General features: G+C 52.5%; 4 protein-coding genes across 4 annotated transcripts; 1 reads left to right on the forward strand and 3 right to left on the reverse strand.

Moving 5' to 3' along the window:
* Positions 1 to 1,546: 1,546 nt before the first annotated feature.
* On the forward strand, positions 1,547 to 2,726 carry KVR01_013297 (uncharacterized protein; the record flags this gene model as incomplete). The annotated part of the gene is made up of 2 exons (XM_044785660.1): positions 1,547 to 2,509; positions 2,598 to 2,726. 2 exons carry the CDS (start codon positions 1,547 to 1,549, stop codon positions 2,724 to 2,726), a joined length of 1,092 nt encoding a protein of 363 aa, XP_044637751.1.
* Positions 2,727 to 3,776: 1,050 nt separating this feature from the next.
* KVR01_013295 (uncharacterized protein) lies at positions 3,777 to 4,825 on the reverse strand (the record flags this gene model as incomplete). Its single annotated transcript, XM_044789893.1, has 2 exons — positions 3,777 to 4,207; positions 4,240 to 4,825. The coding sequence occupies 2 exons, from the start codon at positions 4,823 to 4,825 to the stop codon at positions 3,777 to 3,779; spliced, it is 1,017 nt and encodes a 338-aa protein (XP_044637749.1).
* A 1,802-nt stretch (positions 4,826 to 6,627) lies between these two features.
* KVR01_013245 (uncharacterized protein) lies at positions 6,628 to 7,872 on the reverse strand (the record flags this gene model as incomplete). The annotated part of the gene is given in 2 exon segments (XM_044791319.1): positions 6,628 to 7,652; positions 7,665 to 7,872. 2 exon segments carry the CDS (start codon positions 7,870 to 7,872, stop codon positions 6,628 to 6,630), a joined length of 1,233 nt encoding a protein of 410 aa, XP_044637699.1.
* Positions 7,873 to 15,226: 7,354 nt separating this feature from the next.
* On the reverse strand, positions 15,227 to 16,938 carry KVR01_013298 (uncharacterized protein; the record flags this gene model as incomplete). Its single annotated transcript, XM_044794123.1, has 4 exons — positions 15,227 to 15,759; positions 15,831 to 15,953; positions 16,026 to 16,721; positions 16,785 to 16,938. The coding sequence occupies 4 exons, from the start codon at positions 16,936 to 16,938 to the stop codon at positions 15,227 to 15,229; spliced, it is 1,506 nt and encodes a 501-aa protein (XP_044637752.1).
* Positions 16,939 to 16,976: the final 38 nt, after the last annotated feature.

Genomic DNA, 16,976 nt, shown 5'->3' on the forward strand with positions numbered 1-16,976 from the left:
GCAGGGCTCAGGATCCTACACAACATGGTACCCCTGCCCCTCCCTGGATCCTTCGAAAACAGCCCTAACCAAAAGCCTGAGTCGATTGAGCCACGCGCCGACGCGACGCTCTTATTAGGGTACCCAAAAGGCCGTGCGGGGACGACGGGACTCCCCGTATAGATGACCCAGCAGGATTATCTCGGTTGTTCTACTGCAACCGCGTTGCATCCACGGACCTTCTGGGCCGGTACGACGCACCGAGTCTGCAAGATGCTCCCCCATTTCAAACTACCACATCTCTTCCCTCTCGCAGTAGCCACGGCACATGCTGTCGGAGGCCTTGTGTGGCCCCTAATTGACCCCCAAGGCTCAATTCTACAATACGGATTGCCCCAGCGAGTTGCCGAGTCGCCAACTGCTCAATCAGTCTTTCTCTCCGGATCCATTCGTACCAGCGCGTTTGGGGTGCTTGTTTGGGTCTTCTATCTGCAAGGAAAGCTCAAAGAGGTCGACACGGTGAATGTTGTGGTGGGCATCTGGCTCGGATTTGCAGACTCGTACGTTTGCTGGCTGGAAGGGGTGCCGGGCCAAGCCGCATTCAAAGCTACTGCTGGACTGCTGATTACAGGCTGGGGAGCGGCTGGCATGACATCCGTCTGAGAGGATAAAGCAGTGTCTTGACGATCCGCGGTCATGGAAGCGAGGGGTGATGAGGTGCCAGTGTGATCTGCTGCAAATCTTGGAGGACCGATCAGGTCACAAGCCCCGATGGCGATTTGCCCTGTCAGCACCTGGGCATCTTCCAGGGCTAGTAGCCAGTGGACAATATTCACTATATGAAGCGAAGCCTCTTGGGGGTATTCAGCAATGCCAGAATGCCGAAAGTCTAGAAAATCCGTCTGAGAACGGTCCGACCGGTCAAAAACTATGGGCACCATCACTATCATCGGGATGCTGCGCCGGACGATAGGATTTGGCTCGAGTATCTTCATCGTGTTTTAGGGCCGGTAATCATTCAAGTCGTAATTATTTGGCATCCCGAACGAGAGCCAACATGCCACTTTGTCGTTTGTCCGATCAGCGTTTGGATCTCGTTTGGCAGATACCGCACTGGACCCGTGTGTCATGACTTTGACTGCGTAGTTACTTAAGTACTCGCATTTCTCTGTTTGTCGTGTAACTGGTCCATGTAACTGGAGTGCCGAAGAAGTTACATCTCACGTTTGTCTCCAGATCACTGAGACAACCAGTTACCTTTCAGACCGGAGACTGCAGGCAGGGACGTCTATTTGAACCCAGCAATCTCCAGCAACCCAGCACATGGCCCCTTCCCCAGGTCTTCACACACTCTCCAACTCAACTCCCGAGGTCAGCGCAATTTCAGCATCAATCTTCTGAAGGTATGTTACAGTATGGTTCCATCTTCAGCATGCCAAACAGGCTTCTTACACTTGAATTGTCGTCCTGCGGCCCATCTATGACCACGCCATAACTTCCAAGGTTCTGACTTCGAAAATCTCTGATTTGGCTGATGCAAACCCACAATACGCAGATTCGGTCGATCATGGACGACGGCCGCGAGAAACAGAAGTCTGCGGCTGCGCAGGAAGAGTCTGAGCAGCAGCCTCTACCACAGCAGCCGCCGACCATCACTGAAGACCAGAGGCAATACATCCGATCGCAGTACAAACGGGGCCAAGACATGAAGGCGGCGCAGAGGGAACACGACTTCGAGGACCGGCGCACACGCATCGCAGAGATGCTGCTGCCGGAGAACCGCGGCAAGCCCGTCATTATCAACAGCCGCGATGAGTACCTTGCCATGGATGCTGCGTACAAGTCTCTGTCCAACAAGACCGACATGGATGGGCAGACCATGGAGGGCTACCCGGAGACTGACGCCGACTGGGTGACTCTAACTACTCGCCTTGCAGTCGCCATCACTGACTTCACAAACGTCTTGGACAAGCCCCAGAATGATCAGCTGGGCGACGGAAACACCGCAGTGCAAACGGTCAAGTCTCTCTCCACTTTGGAAGTGCAGCTTCTCGCTGGCAAGATTCTCGTGGCCACCTGTGACGCCCACGTCGGCCGTTACAACATCCCGTCCTGGCCAAAGGTCTGGAAGATGGACCGGTACATGAGTTTCGAGGAGCGACTCAGGGATGTTTGCAGTGCTCTCACACACAGCAAGGCGATCGTGAAGAGCATCATGGATGCAGAGGTTCCCTTCGCCACGAAATTTGTCACAGCCCCTCGCAGCGAGTTAGAGGCCAAGAAGGACAACAAGATGCAGGACGACAAGACGGCGGAGAACAAGAAGCAGATGGAGAAGCGACCCTGCGAGGACGACGGCAGCGGCGACGATGACGGCGATACCGGCACTGCTCTACATCAGAGCTCTGGAGTGCAGAAGTTCAAGCCGCGAAAGCGTTCCTACATCATGACGGAGAGCGCCGCCCGGATCTTCAAGGATCTTCACTACCGTCCGGCCAAGGGCGGAGCTGACAATGACCGGGGCGATCAGGTGAGCAAGCTTCAATTATTCCAGGAACAGCGATGCTAACACCGCTCGATGGCAGTCTTCGTCCTCAAGGGGAACTCCTTGGACCCAGATCTCGACCAACGACGGCCTCGTCATCTGTGGACCCCACGACGATCCTCTGGGCCCCGACGACGATCCTTTCGGCCCCGTCGAGGATGTCCCCAACGCCGGCCCTCCTGTTGACCGCGGAGGAGACTAAGATGCCGAAGGGAGGTGGCACATGAACGCAGTCAATTTTTTCTCTCTTCTTTCGGCTCAGACACCTTCTCTGGTTTGGGAAGCAAGCTGGACGTTGGGAGGGTAATAACTACCACCTGACGAGCAGGTCCAAGTAGTTCGTCCAATGGAGGATCGTATATGGCCTAGCATGAGGATTGTGGAATGAAGGCACTGCAATTTACCATTTCCCCGATGGTTCATGCAGCGTGGCTATCTGCAGCCAATATATTTATTGAAAACGTGTATAACCTCTGGACGTGACTCCACGACATGAAGATCATGCATACTTGCTTTGACAGGCTGTCAGAGCAAGACAGACTGGCACCTGGTTCACGAAGGACAACTGTCATGATGGTTCTCAGTTAATAATGGAATTGGGATAATAAACCCCTATCTACTAGTAAACTCTCGTTCCGGCAGCTCCATCAGCATAGCTTAATCGCCACGATGTTCAGAAACTCAACTCTAATGACACAAGGGTTCAGTCCCTGAGCCCCAAATCAGTGCATGTAAAATCCGTATGCCCAGCTTCAGGATGATTCAATGTATTATCTTTCATTCTTCGCTCTACTACAGAAGTCCCGTCAACCCGACACTCGATCATGTTCGTTGTTTTTGCCCACCCAACGGAGTGGCTCTTGGAGGACGTCGTTTCCCACGGGCTCACAAGATATCCTTCTGGCATTCCCTCAGACGATTCGTTTTCGTATATGAACTCGTCCGCGACCGCCATTTGCCTTCAGTCTGTCGAAGCCAGGCGTGAGCGCCCTCGAAGTGTAGGTTTCCATATCGTGGTGTCAGAACCACATCGATGCATCCGGGACCATTACCACCTGGGCACATCGCCATTACTGTCAATCAACAGCTCCAAAAAAACCCAACCACCCAATCAACTGATCTCTTGCCACCACATGGCTCAATCTACAAACATTTTTTTTTCTTTCCTTCTAAGACAGTAAAAGCTTTGGGGCTCGATTGTATTCGGCCCCCATCTTGCGTCGTTCCTCGAGAACTTCGGTAGCCGATCCTCTCAATCCTGCTTCTTGTCGCTGTCACCAATGTTGCCGTCATCCTCGTCAACTGTTTGACCGGACACTAGCGGCGTAGAGATCAGTGGGGTATGGGAGCGTGAAACCGCGGCAGCTCCCCGCAGTGCTGCCCTGAATGTGGGATTGGAGTACGAGTTGAACGACGATGGGTATGGTTCTGATCGATAACCGCGGTTTCCATTCCTAGGGGCCTGTCGAGGGTTTGGCTGTGGCGGCTGTGTGGACCCGGAGTTGAATTGTGGCGAGTCGGTTTGCAGCTGAGGACCTGGCTGCAGCTGGCCCTGTCCAGCTTGCCCCTGTAACAGAGCTAGATTCTGCGCTTGACGAATTTGCCCTGGAACCGGAGCTCCTTGGATAGGGGGCCAGGGAGGTTGCTGAGTAGGTCCCCAAACCGTGGCCGGACCAGGCTGTGCTTGCGTGCCGTTGACAGGACCAAGGACAAACGGTCCTTGAGGAGGGCCTGAAATGGCACTGGCTGAGGAACGTGCTGAGCTGGAATTTGTCCCTGAGGAGCAGGTGTCGAAGGAGGTGGCAGTTGGGGCGGCAGATCTAGCCGCCTCAAAATGTCCAACTCTTTCCACTGCAAAAGTCCTGCTTCTCCCCCTGGGGTAAAGCTCGCTTGGAGGAACTCTTGGCGGTCCCAGGGAGGTGCGGGTGGCCACATCCCATTCTCGACACATGGCAGCTGGGCGATATCTGCCAAGGCTTCTGCTGTATGTTTGCGCACAGGTCCCGTGTAGACTCCCCCCGTGCGAAGGGCGTACTTCAATGCCCTACGGGCGTCAGGGTGGACATTCTGGAACCGCTCCTTGGTCCACCCATCGAATATCTCTCGGAACTCGGCATACACACCGTCCATGGTAGGCCTTGGTAAGGCGTGGTAGACCTTGACCTGGTGCCAGACGAGAACGGTATCATCGGACGGGGGTCCGGGTGGGCGCTCGGGCTGAGTTGCCTGCTCAGGCGGAGTGGATATCTTGGGCTGACTGGCCTGGTTGGGCTGCGAGGCATTGTCCTTTTGAGACGACATCGTGGTGGTTTCAAATCGCCGGGCGGAGCTGACTGTCGCGTTTTACAAACGAGGTTTGTCGACGCTGACGTGTTTGTAAGGGCCGCGCTACGGGTGAGGTCTGATATATTGGTTTGGTGTTGAAGGGATTGCCACGACACTGGTAATTGAAAAGGGTGTTTTAAGTTGGTTGCGAATGCAAGGGGCCAGGGATTGAGGCAGAGAATGCGATTGCATTGGAGGATGGTGTGTAGAAGGAATGGTCGGCAGAGTCTGACACGGGCTCAGGCAACAGAGGTAAACGACGACTTCGGGACATTCACCCATAAGCTTGCTGCACGTATAGTGACTTTGTTTGTTCGAGAGGTGATGGAGTTGGGGCCTTGGGTTCAGTTGGGGGATAATGGTGGTGTTTTCCATGGGTTGTCATAAGTGAGCCCGATTTCATCAAACGGAACCCTCTTAGAATTTGGTTACGGTTAATGTTGAGGTTCGTCCAAGTGAGTGACTCCAACCGTTGCTGTAGGGATCACCGCATACCTAGGTAACCAGTCAGGGGTGAAGCGTAAAAGTGAAGTAGGTGAAATGACGCCCACGTCTGTATGCCACCAAGTCGCTCTCTGTGAGCGGGGAAGGTGGCACATTCCTTTCAGGTACTCTCTAAAACTGCATGTATGTTTGAACTCTTTCTTGGGCAAGTCAGAGGACCGTCTTCGTCGCCTTATCGGCTTTATAGAGGCTGACGGTGTGTGTGTGTGTGTATGTGTGTGTATGGAGGGACGACTTTTTGGCTGGGATTCCCTCTGTGTGATTTATTTATATAGCGACTATCTTTAGACCTAGTCTCGCTGTATGACTCCCTCGCGGCGTTCTAGTCAACGCCGTCGTCAAGACGGTGCCCCTTAGCCTTATCTATACGTCGTAAGGCTAAGGCCATAAGCACCTATCGCATAACTATTATTATTGATATTATATTCTTTCCAAGCGCTAGGTCTTGAGTGCTTACCACTGTATGAAGGCGCCATGTATAGCCTTGGACGTATACGGAATAGAATCGAAACCACATAGAGGCTGACGGCGCAAGCTCGTATGCATGCCAGCCCCTGCATTAAAAGAAAACTTCTGCCATTTCAACACTCCAACTGGGTCCAAGATAAGTTCGTCCCGTGTGCCCCGAGTGGTCGCCACATATTTGAGGATACCGGTTTGTTATGATGTTCGCTAGCGATGCGCTTTCATATTACAGGAGGCGGGGTTTTGGCTGTATAAGCCGTAAATCCGAACATGGGGCAGTAGAAATTGAAACGAAACTGAAAAGAAACACTATCCTTGAGGGATATATGTGCAGGACCCTTGCAATCAGTGACAAGTGTCAATGGTGTTTTCATGATCAGAGTCCAATCATAAGACTCAGGAAAAGGGTCTTGTGGCAGATATCTTTGTGAAACCCGCATAATCCTTTATGAGCGGTATGGGTTTCTTCATTGAAGCATCGTTGTTGCCTGGCCGAAGATACATGCAAGTCCCTCGTGCTAGAGAAAGAAAAGTGCATAATTGCGATGGGCGAGGGATTGTCTGCAGATCCTTGAGCTAATCTGTGCAGACAGGGTGCAACATATAAACATACAGTTTCAATACCGTCAAATTAAGTGATCAGATAGAAATTATAAGAGTTTATTCTTTCTAGTTTTAATCTAACAGATAAGAGCAACACCCATTCCTGGCACCATTCTTTGTACTATACTGATCTCCAACCGGTCATTGGCCATGTCATCCTTGAGTTGAGCGGCTGTCGTAGTGCGTCTAAAACGAGTATCAAAACACTAAGCACGTGAAGGCATGGAAGCTGGCCCCTGCATGGTAGCTGGCCCCATGCCTTGTGGGGGGACCTGCGTGCTGTCCTGCTGAGAAACGTCCCCGTTATCGGCACCGGTCCGGCTGGAAGTATCCTCAGTCTGGCCAGTACCATCCGGGCGAGCAGTGTCCTTGGTTTGGTTCACTTCGTCGTCAGAACCCATAGTCTGGCGCTTGGAAGCTGTAATTTCAGAAGGGGGTTGTCCAGAGCCGTTCCCTGGGCCACCAGAGTTGTCCTGGCCGGGGCGACCAGAGCCCCCGTCTGTCGGGGCCCCAGGAGGCTTGCCGGTGGAGTCGCCCTGGGGAGGACTTCCGCTTCCACTGTTGGCGGGAGTGCCGTCAGAACCCATCGTCTGGCGTTTGGAAGGCGTATTTTCAGAAGGGGGTTGCTCAGAGCTGTTCCCTGGGCCACCAGAGTTATCCTGACCAGGGCCACCGGAGCCCCCGTCTGTCTGCCCCCCAGGAGGCTTGCCGGTGGAGTCGCCGCCCTGGGGAGGACTCCCGCTTCCAGAGTCCTGGCCGCTGGTCTCCCCACCCCCAGAGCCGCCTTGTTGGGAGTTTTTGATGCGCTCGGCGGCCTCAGCGATAGCCTTGGCCGCATCACCCACAGCGTTGCGCTCTTGAACCTTCTTGCCTTTCTTGCCACCACTACCCTGGCCCGGTTCAGAAGTGCTTGGATTTGTCGCGCCGCCTGGACTCGCGCCCCTTGCCGAATTGGCGTTCTCGCCTGAGGCTGCCTCCTCACCTGAGCTTCCGTTTTCGCCTGAGGCTGCCTCTTCGCTTGAGCCTGCTTGCTCGCCCGAGGCTGCCTCCTCGCTTGAGCTTCCGTTCTCGCTTGAGGCTGCCTCCTCGCCGGAGCCTCCGTTCTCGCCGGAGCCTGCACTATCGGCCGAACCTCCGTCCTCACTTGCACCGCTGGTGTTGGCCGTGCCCTCATTACTGTCTGCGCCCCCAATCTGGCCGAAGCCTCCATCCGTGCCCGATTCGTCATTGCCTGCATCCTCACCCGCAGAAGGCACGTTGTTCCCCATTGCCTGCATCTTTCCACGGTTGAAGCCGTTGCCTCCACCACGGAAGCCGGACATGGGCCCAGATGGGTTTGCGTTGGCCGTCATGTTGCCCGTCCGGTCTACGTGTCTCTCGACCAGAAGGGGCGCGCCGTGAACCACGGTGACCGCAACCAGAAACGCGCCGAAAGTGGATGTTAGCTGCATTTTGACTGGAATAAAGGGTGATGATATTATTGATTGTAGTGGAGGAAAGGTCCTTGAGATTTGAAATTATGAAGCAGTGTTGTCAAGACTGGCCAGCAGTAAATTTGTAAGGATTTGGGAAAGTACAGCGAAAGTGAAGGATAGACAGGAGCAGAGAATAGAGAATGGAGTAGACTACTACCAGAGTTAGTCTCAGAGAGAAGATGGAGAAACTTGACAAAGACTGTGATGATGAGAATGGAACGAGAAAGCGATTTCTAACGCGGACGATGCGTCTCTTTAAGTAGACAGACACCATGATACAATGTGGGAAATTTAAACAGACCGTATCCTTCAGCAATCCAAGTGGTCGTTCCGAATTGATAGTGACAGACGACTCAAGACACCTGCTTTGGCCAAAACCGCTCCCCAGGCCGTTTCACGCCCGCGGATCTCAACTTGAGATGGCCACAGTTGTTAGAGCCCGTTGGTGAGGCAGTTATGGAGGCAGTCAAGGCCCATCAGTAATGCGATGTATGATCAGTCCAGGCACCCGGAAAGGTGCGCCTGCATTAGTGCAGAACGTGGCCCTCGCCCACTGCACTGTTTTGGGGCCGCCCCTAGTAGGTGTCATGTAGGAGGCCGAGTGTGGGTGGCCCGATATGGTGACTGCCTCGGTCTCGCCAAAACATGAGTCCGAGGGCAATTCGCAATCATCTCATATGAACCTGCATGCAATGTAGCCCAACGAGAATCCATGGTCGTCGAAGATGTGACTTGGGCTTGGCGTAAGGTCTCGACCTTTTTGCAGCTTCACTATGTATCATCATGGCCCGGTTTGAAGGATGCGTAGGTCTTCACCATGCTACCACTTCAAACACGTCCAGCAAAAAGAATACGAGTGACCTAGTCCAAAAGTTCCAGGAATAAGTCGCAGCTGGAAAGCATACTTAGAATCTCATTCATTATTCACTGTTGAACATAACAAAAAGGAGCCCCGGAGGGAACCAGTAGGCACACACATCCGACCTCATGGGAGCGGAAACCTGCAGGTGGTGCGCCACTTCCTGGCTGCATGTGGGGATAGAGGCGCAGGCTGCAGCTTACATACGGCATACACGCACATGCGTAGGGTATTGTGCAAGAACTTCGATCAGTCCAGTCTAGTAATGAGTAAGGCATTTGCCCCAATTGTCTGCCAAGCCGACCAATGCCGCAGGGGTGGAGACGAAGGAGCATGATGTTGAAACTTTGGACGGTCTTGAGACGCAACCCATTCGCGTGGCCAGTCCGGGGTAGCCACACGAACGGTAGGAGTTCGGACGACTCGGGACCGGCAGGAGTTCGCAGCACCGATTAGTAGTATTCGGTGCTACCCCACAACGACAAGAGATCCGCCAATGGTGTCCTCTGTTGTCATGCACGACAGCCATCGCGGCTTGGGCGCAGATCCTTCGGCGTGACTGTGTGATCCGTTGATTTTGGTCGTGGAAGTTGGATATTTGATGACTTTAAATAGTAGTTACGTCTCTTTCGAAGAGATTCATGTAATAGAACACCGAAAAAGAGGAGAATGAAGATGAAAGACGAAAAAGGAACGGCAGCAGTGCAGGTGCTTGCGCTCATTGCCTGGCTGGTTAGTTACCTGCCAAGCCTACCTAGGTATCAAGCAGTGCCAGACGGGCCGAGAAACAGGCTGGACCCACAATGATCACTGGTCTGTATCAGGCGAGGCGCTGGCCCTGCTGGAGAACAGGACATTTCAAGACAGCCAGGAATCAGTCTCATGTGACTAGACAAGGCCCACTGACTTTGGGTGAGCTATCCCACTACTTTGGGGGTTCATCAGAGGCCCAGAGGCCCAGAGGCTGTGCATAGTCTTAGCCTCTTGCACCCACGATCTTTGCAAGTGTGATGCGCAACATTGTTGGCGTGTGATTGCAGTCAGAAGCCCTGCCTGCGAACCTCGAGCTCCAAGATGCGACCAGCTGGCACCAGCTGGCAAACAGATGGCCACCACCCTGCACCCCTAGCCGTCTACATATCTACGGGCGGCATAGCTGCACCCTCTCGTGCCTGCCACAGTAAGGCGTGATCTCGGAGGGAAGCCGGTATGGTAATTGCGCCTACAAAGCGACTTTAGCAAGCCGCTTATACGTAGAAGCAAGTAGTCACCCGCCTCCCATAGGGCTGGCTTTAAAAACCCTAAGAGGTTAGTTTGCAGACCATAGCGGCCGATTATAGTTAGTCTCAAGGCTGAAAAATAGATAGGCTAAGTGAGAATAGGTGTAGAGGTATATATTAAGTTCTTAGTCTGGGCGTGTTTAAATATAGAATGCCCTTGGTGTTTAAAAGAAATTCCGAAAGAGGTATGACGAGCCCTGGTTTTTACCAGCCCAAAATGACTTCCCTTCAAGATCACACCCGTAGTGCGAAGGGTGATCGAACGCCCTATATCCTATGAAAATGACCTACAGAAATCCGGTTTTACTCGAATTTCCCTTGGGAAACGCGTTCAAGAGGGATCAACCAGAACAGGATGTGTGCCTTGAGTCAAAACGCTAAAGCCGGCGGCCCCAAAGCGCTTGTTGACTGAATCCACGTCGCCTCGTCCGTGATGATAATACCGGGGCACTATTGCGTAGCCTCCCCACATTAGACTGGCCGGAAGTACCTTGGGGCTTGACACTTACCAGAATAACAAAAATGCTGTTGGAGACGCACTGATCTATTTTCTCCGTCGAAGATCTAAAGCCGCGTTATCGCCACTGGCAGTCGTTAGGACAAGAACAAGAGGCCAACGCGAGCACAAACTGGACAGTGCGGGAGAAATAACATTGAGTGCGCCACGTGTTCCAATAGTACAACAAAGCTACATCGTGTTTTCGCTTAGCGTGAGTTACTTCATTAACATGCGATTAAGAGGACACGACTAGTAGTTTTCGTGTACAGAGGTGGTCCATGAGTCCAGTACTCGTGGTAAGTAAAACTAAGACACAAGCTTAAATGTGGGCGGGATCTACTCGTAGTTCGTGTCTCCCCGGGGTCGGCCCGAAGGAAGACCACTGGGATTAAGAAAGCCAGGCTACCGGTCGTTAGACCGACGTCGACCTTTTATTCTTTCTTTCTAAGGACATAATACCTTGAAGCCGGTCCGGTTAAATGATAATTTCTTAGTGTACACTGAACTTGTATGCAAATGCGTAGATCTCATGTACTGGTTCCAAGGTTATCACGGAGTCGAGTATACGGCTGTGTGGAAATGAGTTGATTTTGACAGGGAACGGAAACTCAATAGCGGCGTGATCCTGTTAGAAACATCGGTGCATACCTAGGTAGGTAGACATACAACACCGGCTTTCAGAATTTCGAAAATAGCTCACACGGCGACTAATGGACCGCCCCGAGTGTTTTCATACGCTCCACGCAATTTATTGCATGTGTACAGCTATTCCGCGCGGCTTATAGGCCGGAAGTACCTAGGTAGGTACTAACGTGCCTCGGTGCTGGGCGCAGGTTGTTGAGTCATTCAACAACGATGCTTTCTTAATGAGCACTAGGTACTAGTAATTGAGCGATTACTCCTGTGTGAAGAGACTATGCATATTCGGAATGCATACCTCGGTACGGATTAAGACCGAAACCACCTAATGTGATGCAACCACCCTCAAGGCCAGCGGAACCGGTTTTGATTAGCTACTCCATTATTAGGAATTGCCGGTACGTCTAGCTCTAATGAATTTACAGTTAGAGTGAACTGTAAGAGCCGCAAAACGTCCTGTGCTTTCTTGACCTCCGAACTTAGAATATATCTTCGACGGGTCTTGGCCCGGTAAGTCTTTGAATGGTTTTCATGCCACCTCCTTAAATAATAATTCTGGACCGATGCCCTGAATAACAATCTGTGAATGGATGATGTACTGAAATGCTAAGATTAATTTTGCATCGTCTACCTAGGTACCTTGGTACTTTGTGCTGAACAAAAAAGAAAAGATTTTATTGGCCTCCCATGGCCGATCAGAAAGCTACTGATACGCCGCACTGCCTAGGTAGGGACAATGGCCGACCTAACCAGCAAGAAAAGACGGCCAGTTCGCATTTTTCTGAGCATGAGACCTCGAAGTCTGCTAGATCAGAAGGGCCAGCCACTCGATCATGTTTGGTGAAGTAGAAGACCGTACAAGCTGAACGCCGGCTCTCGCGCCAGTCCCTCCCATTTTAAGACTTTCTGTCCTGCTCACCCTAGAGTATCGTCATTTCGACCGGTACATGGTATCTAGTTGGTCAACCTTCGTGTTCCTGCTCTACCGTACTACCTAGGTACCTACTTAGTACCTATGGAGGCAGGTATAAAGGGACGGTCCTCCCCATCCACCAGAGAATTAATAGAGCGTGTTGGGCAACATCTGTTCACTTTCAAAAAGATTCTTGAGGCTTCCTTTCCCGCAATACGAACAACAATAGTCTAACTTTTGGTAAGCATCTTCCTCTTTCTTTCAAAATCGGTGTCAGATCCTCCGTTTCTTGCTGCGAGGTGCGCCTTCCTTCCCTCTTGCGGTAGCTGCAATCGCCCGGCGCGGAAAAAAGCACCGCCCTGCCCCTGGTTTTGTGCAATTCGGCTCCAAACCAGAACTGCTACATTCAACTCGTCTATCGACATCGCCAGCATAATTCCCCTTCGTGGCCCAGCAGCTTGGTGCCTTGCGCTTTCAACACGAATATCTACATAACGCACTCGCGTTCGCTCCGGCATTGGTTACGCCAACACGTACTACTTGGAAGATTACGTGTTAAAGAAAAGCTCCAAGTCCATATCTACATTTCGCAGTTATGGATCCACAAAATCCGAACTCAGCGAACTTCACGCCAAGCCCGAACGGAGAACCAGGTCCGCAGGGAAACTATGTTCATATTGGCGGTGTCCAACGGGGATTCGATGGCCACGTCCCTGTTGCGCAGCCGCAGCCGCAGCCTCCCATGCAACAATATCCTCCACCTTTTCAGCCTCAGCATCAACCCCTAGTTGCTGTCGGCCAGTCGCAGCCCCCGCAGCCCCCGCAGCCTCCGCAGCCGCCGCAGCACGTGTATCAACCCGTTTTTCAGCCTCAGCAACAAGCCCCAGCCGCTGCCCCTCAACCTCTACCCAACCAGCAAGTTGGCCCTCTGCCACCGGCTGCGATTACTGACCTCATCACCCCTTTTGTCCCACCTACCCCAAATATCCCGGTGAGTAAAGCATATACCGTTGCTAGTTAGTGTCTTTTCTAACACTCATTAGCCTCAGAGCCATTATTTTCCTCGCCATCGACAGGACGCGGGGCCTTACAATAATGGCCTCCCCGATCAACGGCCCATGAATGGCTACGGCGGAGTTCCCACTCGGCACCACCCAGCTCAGTTTGGTGGAAACGGCCATCTGCCCGCTGCCAGCCCCGATTGTGCAAATAACGCGGGCACCATTCACCAGGTAAATCATTATGTGATTACGGGACCCCCACAGAATCCCTACTACCCAGGCGGTATACCAACAAGTGGGCCACCTCCGACCCCTGGAATACCAGCCTCTAGTATGGAGGACCCATGCCAGGACGTGGAAGGTGTGCCTCTGTTTCCACCTCATATGAGACCACCTCATCTGAGACCGCGTGTTCAGGTACGTCGCCACCATTATCCGCCACTGCATATTGATGATCGGCCTCATGGTTGGTCACATGCACGCCCTCATGGCCGGCCACACCCTCAAGGTCGGCCACACATTCTTCATGGTCGGGTACAGGATCATGGCCGGGTACAGCCTCATGGCCGGGTACAGCCTCATGACCCTGGCTGGATAGAGCATCATGCCCGGAGACAACGCTACCCATCGGAACAGCCTCTCGGGCAGGGACAATCCCATGCCCCGGTTTCAAACACGCCGCCACAGGGACAACAGTTCACCCCTTCTCATTCGAACCCCGATCAAGGACCGGCATTGTATGGCGTTGGTTATCCTGGATCCGATGAGCCGACTAGCAGCATCGCGCAAGGAATCTTACAGCCTCATACTGGTGCACTTGAATCTGACCAACCGGATAACAACGTGCAGACCGAACCTGAAAGGGAATCGATCACTATTTCTGGGTCCAGTGAGTCGGGTAACAGCCCCGAGCAAGAAATTACGCAGCCTGGCCCTATTACTCTTGAGTGCAGTCAACCAGAGGGCGGCGCCATACAACGGGAACCTGATCAGCCCCATCCAAGTACTCCGAGTCCTGGACCAAGCCAGCCACCTGCTCAAGCTCCGGAAGTCAACGGGGACTCGGCTGCAGCAAACCACGAGCAGGTCCTTTCACGTCAAGAACTCGACTCGATCACAGCCCGGTTTTTCCAATATCAGTGCGTTGAGATTGCAATTCAGCTGGGACCCGGAGATCATTTGAACGATGTGTATACGCGGCACATTATTGTAGAATTCCTTCGAGACAGCAACAGACTTCAGGTCGGTAGCAAATATTGCCTCACTCGTGGAACGTCCCGAGGAGATAAAATGCTGACCTTATTGAGCGACAGGAATTAGGAGTAGACATTCAGACCTTGATTCGGCGAGCCTCATCGCAGGGGTCATTCTCTGCAACAAAGGAAGACCCCTGCAATGAGAGAGCGGTTTATGTTGCACTTTTCAATGTATGGAATGAAGGCGGACCGCCTGCGCACTTTGGTTTCTAATCCCCGGCCACGGAGATTTTAGCAGCTGTCAAGTTTCAAACCTGCCTAGGTAGTAGATGTCGGCGACGTGGAAAGAATGAATCATGGAAGCTACCCTAGGGTGGAGTGGTGGATTTGGGTACTGCACCGGGGCTTGGGAGCCTATTCTTATGGTAGCCCAGGTGGGCTATGCGTACGCTGAGTGGAATACCTAGGCTAAGGCCTATTCTTCCCCCTTAGGGCTAGACTTATAAGATTTAGGTTTAAAAGTTAGGTGACTATTTTTTGAAGTATTCTGTTTACTTTAATATGAAATTTGGTTGAGAAGGAATTCTTTTATGAAGTTATTCTAATTGTTTCCTGAAGTCTAATATGTCTGGTGTCTGGTCTAGTGTCTGGTGTTTGGTGTTTGGTCTGGTGTCGTATCTGGTATCTGATTTGAGGTTTCTGGGCGATCTCTTCGTGACTGCCTCCGTGACTGTCTTCCTCTACCTGAGAAGTAGGTATGCACTTTTCTTAAAAATTCGTTACGTGACTTTTATACTTAGAACCTATAACTCTAGCCCTGAAGGGAAGGCTTCCCTTTTGAGGAAGGGTTAAACTCTAGGCTTCTCTAACCTACCGGGGCTACTATAGGTGTGGATTAGTAAGCCCCGGTATAATAAGCTGGAGACGAATACCGACGGCTAGTTTACACGTTCCTACTCTTGATGTAGCTAGGATTCTCAAGCTCGATGACATCCGCTCCCTGCTTCCCATCCACGTCAATGTCCCCAATGTGAGCCGTAGCAAGCGTGTCTCCGAACAGTTCGCCAATCTCCTCGAGCGTCTTGCCCTTGGTGTCGGGCAGGAAGAAGAGGTAAACCACGACGCCCAAGAGGTTGGCCGCAATGAAGACGTTGTAGTACCTCCACGATATGTTCTCCAACGCGATAGGCGTGATCTGAGAGATGATGATGGACGCAACGCCGGAGGCAAAGGTGCCCACTGCAAGACCGCTGGAGCGGATGAAGACGGGGAGAAGCTCGGAGCACACGACCCACATTGTGGAATTGAAGAAGATGGCGAAGAACATGGAATACAGAAATATGAACGCTATGGTGGTGCGCGAGGCTGCCTGGTTGGAGCCGTCCGAGAACAGGGCGCTGAGGGCCTCGCAAATGGCCAGCATTATTGCGAGGACGAGGCAGCCTACCCATAGTGTTGTTGTTCTGCGCCAGCGGTCTGTTTTTTGGGGTGCGTCAGCCATTATTCACAGACGTTCAAGTTTGTTACAGTCACAGCAAGTAACATACCGGCTACGACGAAGAGGTTGATGATCTGGCCTGCAAGGCCCATGATGCCGTAAATTCCACTGATGAGTAGTGCGGTATCTCCTGTAAAACCGACAGTGCCATAGAAAATATTTTGGTAATTTTCTGACATCTGTTAGGAGTCTGTTCCACAGTGTAATGCATTGACTTGAAAGGTTACTAGTAGGTTTATCTTACGGATAACTGTGACGCCACCGAACTGAGTCAAGGCCTGGATGAAGCAGACGAAACCCAGCCTCTTAATGTACTGTCTTGTGAACAGCATCAAGAAGTTGCTGTACCATTTCTCGCCCCCGAATCTCTTGTAGCTCCTCTCCAGCGCTGTCTGCTCCCTAATTTGGATCATCTCTTGGTTAATGAACTCATCGCTCTCGTCGGAGTGGATCCTGGCCAGGACAGCACGCGCCTCCTCGAACCTGTCCTGGGAGATGAGCCAACGTGGCGTGAAAGGTAGTACGACAAGGCTGCCGATCAACATCAAGACGGCGCAGGGGAACTGCAAGCTAAGGGGGAACCGCCATTGCAGGTTTCCTTCAAAGAAAATACCGCTGTACCCGATCCAGTTTGCCAGGAAGAAGCCCATCGCGGTGCCCATCCCCTGAAAGCCGACGATCACGCCGCGGTTCTTGGGCTTCGAGACCTCAGCCATGTAGATAGCGGACACGGGCAGAATCATCCCCGACGACCAGCCGGTCAGCAGCCGTCCCGTGATGAACATCCCGGCGTTGGTACCGATCACGGATAGCAGGATGCCAACGATGGCGATGGCGCTGGCGATTGTGAGGGTGTATCTGCGGCTGAACTTGTCGGCGGTCCAGCCTGCGAAGAGGGTGCCCACGGCCTGGCCGGCGTTGTAGACGGAGACGACGGCGCCTGTGTCCAAGTCAAAGTTAGCCTTGGCCACTGAAGTTGCGTACTTTTGTGGACGCGACTTGCCTGTCAGAGCTGCGTCCTCTCCGTCTGGGGGAAACATGTGGTCGTTGAAACTTTTGTGACCGATTGTGGTAGCGATGATACCGGTATCAATGCCATACATGGCTGTCCCGATGGCCGCAGTGGCCGGGATATAGTATTGAGCCCAATTACCCATGGTGCATACGTGTAATAGGGCGTTAAGTATTGTGGAAA

The sequence above is a fragment of the Diaporthe batatas genome (assembly GCF_019321695.1).
Source record: "Diaporthe batatas strain CRI 302-4 chromosome Unknown Contig00025, whole genome shotgun sequence".
NCBI lineage: Eukaryota > Fungi > Ascomycota > Sordariomycetes > Diaporthales > Diaporthaceae > Diaporthe > Diaporthe batatas.